Source organism: Ornithodoros turicata, chromosome 2, assembly GCF_037126465.1.
Source record: "Ornithodoros turicata isolate Travis chromosome 2, ASM3712646v1, whole genome shotgun sequence".
Lineage (NCBI taxonomy): Eukaryota > Metazoa > Arthropoda > Arachnida > Ixodida > Argasidae > Ornithodoros > Ornithodoros turicata.
In genome coordinates this window covers 8,930,473-8,935,299 of record NC_088202.1, presented here as the reverse complement: position 1 = coordinate 8,935,299, position 4,827 = coordinate 8,930,473, and the positions used below count along the sequence as shown (strand labels likewise).

At 49.1% G+C, this 4,827-nt stretch overlaps 1 protein-coding gene across 1 annotated transcript; it reads right to left on the bottom strand.

The window, feature by feature from the left end:
- Positions 1 to 2,426: 2,426 nt before the first annotated feature.
- LOC135384305 (uncharacterized) lies at positions 2,427 to 4,331 on the bottom strand. Its single transcript, XM_064613510.1, has one exon. The coding sequence runs from the start codon at positions 4,329 to 4,331 to the stop codon at positions 2,427 to 2,429; it is 1,905 nt and encodes a 634-aa protein (XP_064469580.1).
- Between the last annotated feature and the right edge of the window lie 496 nt (positions 4,332 to 4,827).

The window sequence follows — 4,827 nt, the reverse complement described above, 5'->3', positions numbered from 1 at the left end:
TTTGTTTGCAATATTCATGCCCATGCACGTCGGGTGCTGGTTGCCGTTGTCGGGCATCCCCGCCATTTTCTATCTTCTTCTGCCTTGGGAACGGGAGTAGCGCTGGTGTGATTCTTAATAATTTTGTCATCAGATTAGTTGAGCAAGTACCCGCTAGGGGGTGCAGCTGCGGGGCTTTATACAGGAGAAGAAACCATTACGAGTCAGTTCTCTGCCTGGCTGTCGGATGGAGCAGTCTCATCATTCTGCGCTCCTGTTGTGGTGGGCTGATTTGTTGTGTAACTAATTCTTCTTGTTGATTGCTGTTGATGGTTAGCATACTCTTGCTTCCCCAGTCTCTGTATTACGAGTATTTTTCTCCTCGCATGTCTAGAGCTGTCCTAACCTGCCCAGACATGTCATGATGACGTCACAGCAGACGTCACAGGATGTCCGGAACTGGTGGTCATAGCTGCGATGCTTTACAACCTGCCTCTGTGCTCAGTCGCCGGCGATGGTCAGCGGCCGTTGCGGACCGCTTTCTTCAAGATAGCGTCGTTGATCTTCAACTAAACTCCTTCTCTCCACTCTATCTCTATCTATTTTTTTCTTTTTTATGGACACAGGTTGCTGCCAACGCACAGCTGGCCTGAACACGAGTTAGACGCTCCCCAATCAGTGTGATGACTCACTGGATGATGCTGATTAATGTGGGGGGGTCCGAATTAGCTCTAATTGATTAATTAATCGTGTTTAAGGCTAGTTGTGCGTTGGCGGCAGTCTGTGTCCAGTCATTACTACTTGCTTTTGGGGGGGTGGCGTATTCATTGCAGTTCACACTTCGCTTATCGCACATCAGCGGTTTGACCTTGTTCACGGGCATGAAGCTATCTGGGTTGAGATATCTCTAGGACCTAACAACTCACTCTTGATCGGTAACTGTAACTTTCCACCCCAATGTGATCTAGCATATTTTGTAAAGTTTTTTGAAGCGCTTGAGTTGAGCAAAAATGTATTGAACTCTTCCTTCCAATTATACGGGGACTTCAACATCCTGGTGTAGACTGGACCTCACTGGACCTGTCGCGATCTTCTGGAGTAGCTAGAACAAAGGAAAACTACTTACTGAACTTTATCAATTATCACGGTCTTATTCAACCCAACACATTGCGAAATGTATCTGATGACACACTTGACTTGTTTCTTTCTGGTCTTGCTGTTGACAGTATTCAGCTTGTTCACCATCCTCCCAAGCAGCACAATGTACTGAAAGTCGAGTGCAATAGGGGTGGACGGGTAGGTGGAAGGCCTCGAACAGACGCGTGAAGCTAAAGAACCTTGATAAGACACATACCGTCCACCCCTATTGCACTCGACTTTCGGTACATTGTGCTGCTTGGGGCTCTTGTACATCCCGATAAGTTTCTTCCGCCATTTGTTGTTTCGTTCGACGCCCATGGGTCTTGTTATCAAAGCAGAAATGACAGGCTTCCGAGATATGACTACAAGAGTGGTGATTATCTCGGGCTGTATAACTTTTTATCATCCATAGACTCGTCTGCGACACTCCGCACTGATAATGTTGACGAAGCTGTTATGCAATTCTCAGACATTGTCCTCAGTGGTATTAACCGCTTCGTTCCAAAACAAGACCCCGGTCGAACAGTTACCCTGTCTGGTTTTCGCGCGAGCTGAAATCGCTTATGAGACGTAAACTTCATTGTCTACTGGAGGGCATGACTGGTATGAAAAATTTAAAGAGACACGTAAACATATTGAACGCATCTTTAAGCGTGACAGCCGTAATTTTGAAAGTTTCCTTCAGTCGTCATTATCAGGGCTCGGAACCGTTATTTTTTAGGGTTCGGTTCAAGTTTCGGTTCAAGGTTATCGGTTCGGTTCGGGTTCGGGTTCAGCGCAACCAAAATAACGGTTTGAACCGATATTAATCGGTTCGAACCGGTTTACGTGTGCTAATCAGTGTACCACATGTGAGATGTAACCAGTGGCGGATCCAGGGGGGGGGGGGGGGCGGGGGGGCGATCGCCCCCAAAACGCCAGTTTATACATTGTATTTCCCTCTCTCCCCTCCCCCACTACGCGCTCCGACAAAGAGACCGCCCCCCCCCCCAAGCCGAGGTTCTGGATCCGCCCCTGGAGGTAACATCAGGTTCGGGCTATGGCCTGCTCCTCCCTTCCTTTTACACCCTCGCTCCTACACTTCATAGGTGCAAAGAAGCACGCAGTTCACAGTAGGTCATCTTTTACTGTACCGAAAAGTACTGGGTAATGGCGTACAGCATACCTCCAGTGCGAAAGGTGAATTTCTAAAGAAAAAAGAGAAGAAAGCACGAAAGTAAAAAGCACGGTTATGCAAGCCCTCTTGCAGGTCTCGTTCTGAGTGCGTAGAGACTGAATGTAGACTCTCTCACACAAGCGCTTAACACTTACGAACACACAGAATAAGCAGGTGTCGATGCTGAACGGGCTGAACGCACAACAAGGATGTCTTCCCGGATGTCGGGTGCAAGGCTGGCGCGCTGGTCAGATAGTATGTATTTGAGAGCAGAAAACGCCCTTTCGACACTAACTTGAGTGGCGGGCACAGCAAGGACAACGTCCGCCAGCGCCTTCATTTCGGGTTCTTTTTCTTTTTGGCATTCCCAATACTTGAGGATGTCCACATGTTTATTGATCCTTGGCTTTGCCTCGGTCGCCTCGAGCATTGATGATATGGAGTGGATGGGAGTCGCAGTAGGTCGGACACGATCTTTTTGTCTAAGGAGCTCCTCAACTTCATCGGTTATTTCTCCTGCGTGTTCTTCAGAACTAGTGGTTTCAGATGGTGCCGACCTACTCCGGGCTGAAGGTGGTGCTAGACGTTTCCACAGCCTTGTGAGGTGCAGCTTCGCTTTCGTCCGTTGGTCGTCAGACAAGAGCACGTGGTACCGGACGTCCAAGAAAATAGCTGAGCAGAACAGCTCGCCTTCAAATAAACGCGTCTCTCTTGACCGCATGGACGCTGCAAGACTAGATGCCAGAGCAGATGTCAGCTTTGCCGTTCTCTCCCTGCACGCTATCCACAAAGAATAAAAGTCCCCAAGGGTCAAGTGCTCAGTCTGAAGCCTCTTTGTGGCCTCTTCGGCGGGCGCCAAAGCCTCTATGGCATCATCCACGGCTTTCCACTCGTCATCTTGCAGGCGAAGCTCATTGTCCGTACCGAACATGTCGTCGCAAAACCCCCTCAGCTCAGTGAGGCGTCGGAGCATAATTACAGTAGACATCCACCGTGTAACGCAGTCCAAGATTGGTTTCTTCAGCTTAAGCTTGCGAATGAGAGACATAAGTGTCTGTGTGCGTAGCTTCTTTGAGATATTGCGACACTTCGCGAATATATCAATAGTCATCCCATGTTTTAAAGCGTCGTTCACCGCCAACTGCAGCGTGTGTGCTGCACATCGTATGCTATGTATTTGTCGTACATCCTGATGCTCGCCGGTGAGGCAGAACTCTTCGTCAATGTCCATAGAAATGTCATCGCTCGTAGAGGCGTCATCGTAGTCGCCAGCCGCACGAGAGCTCTCGTCGTTCAACAAACTCGCTGCTTTTAACATGTTGCTACCGTTGTCTGTAGTCAAGCTGTACACTTGGTTCACCCCAAGCTCGTATCTCGCGAGCACATCTTGGACTTGGAGTGTGATGTATTGTGCGGTGTGCCGCTCGTACAACTCCTTCATCGCAAGTGTCTGTACAACAATTTTTCCATTTTCAATATACTGCGCATTGATACCCAAAACGGCTCTGTCCATGCGGGTGGCACAGTCAATCTTCAAGCTGAAAAGACGGGATCTCAGCGATTCGCTGATGTGCTGACGTGTTTTGGCCGCGACCTCACGGACCTCTGTGCGGATATTCTTAGAGTTGATCGCGAAACCGCCGCCAGCAATTCCTATGAGGGGATTCAAAAGGTTACGAAATCCAGAATCTTCCATCAGTTGGAAGGGACGTCCATTTGTGGTGACCAGTTCCACGCAAGCGGAGACAATACTGGCCTTTGAAACGGCACTCTTCGTGGCTTTCCTTCGTATAACCTCCTCGAGGCTTTGCTGTGAAGCGGATCTCTTGTTGGATGGACATCCAGTCGCGTCTTGTTGCCTTTTGCTGGATCTTGGTTTCGACAGCATATGAGACTCGTAGATATCGGGATGAATACGTTGAATGTGGCGCTCTAAATTTGCTGCGTGATCACCCTTCATATCAAAGTTACATCCCTCGATCTGACATCTTGACGTGTTGCTCTCTCTATCGTAAACGAAGAACTCCCGCACGGGATTCGTTCTTACACGCCCCATGACGTGACTGAAAAAGACAAGAAGAATAATGTGCTCGGGTCAAGGACAGCCCACTAATAAGGAGAGTGCATTAACGTAACCGAAGTAACGAGAACTGACGAAGAGTGCCAACTCTGCTCACTGACGGTTCGGAGTTAGACGCGAGCATATCAGTAATTATATCCTTTATTTGATGAAAGGTCATTATTTTCGCGACGTTTCCATGTTTGAGAGCAGTGAACGCTCACACGTTTTGTGCGAAATGATGTGACAAGCACAAGTTCACTGTACGCTGTCCTCAGTGCGCACATCACCTTGAATCAGGCGGTGTGTGTGCAGGGGAGGATTTAGGGGGGGGGGGGGGTCCGGATGTCCTGACCCCCACTCAATTCGAGACTTGAACATAGGGTTCAATGGACCAATCCCAGCATGCACCTGGCACTTGTCCATAGCGCCCCCCCCCCCCTCGGAAACATCCTAGATCCGCCCCTGTGTGTGTGCTGCTCGTTTCCGCGCT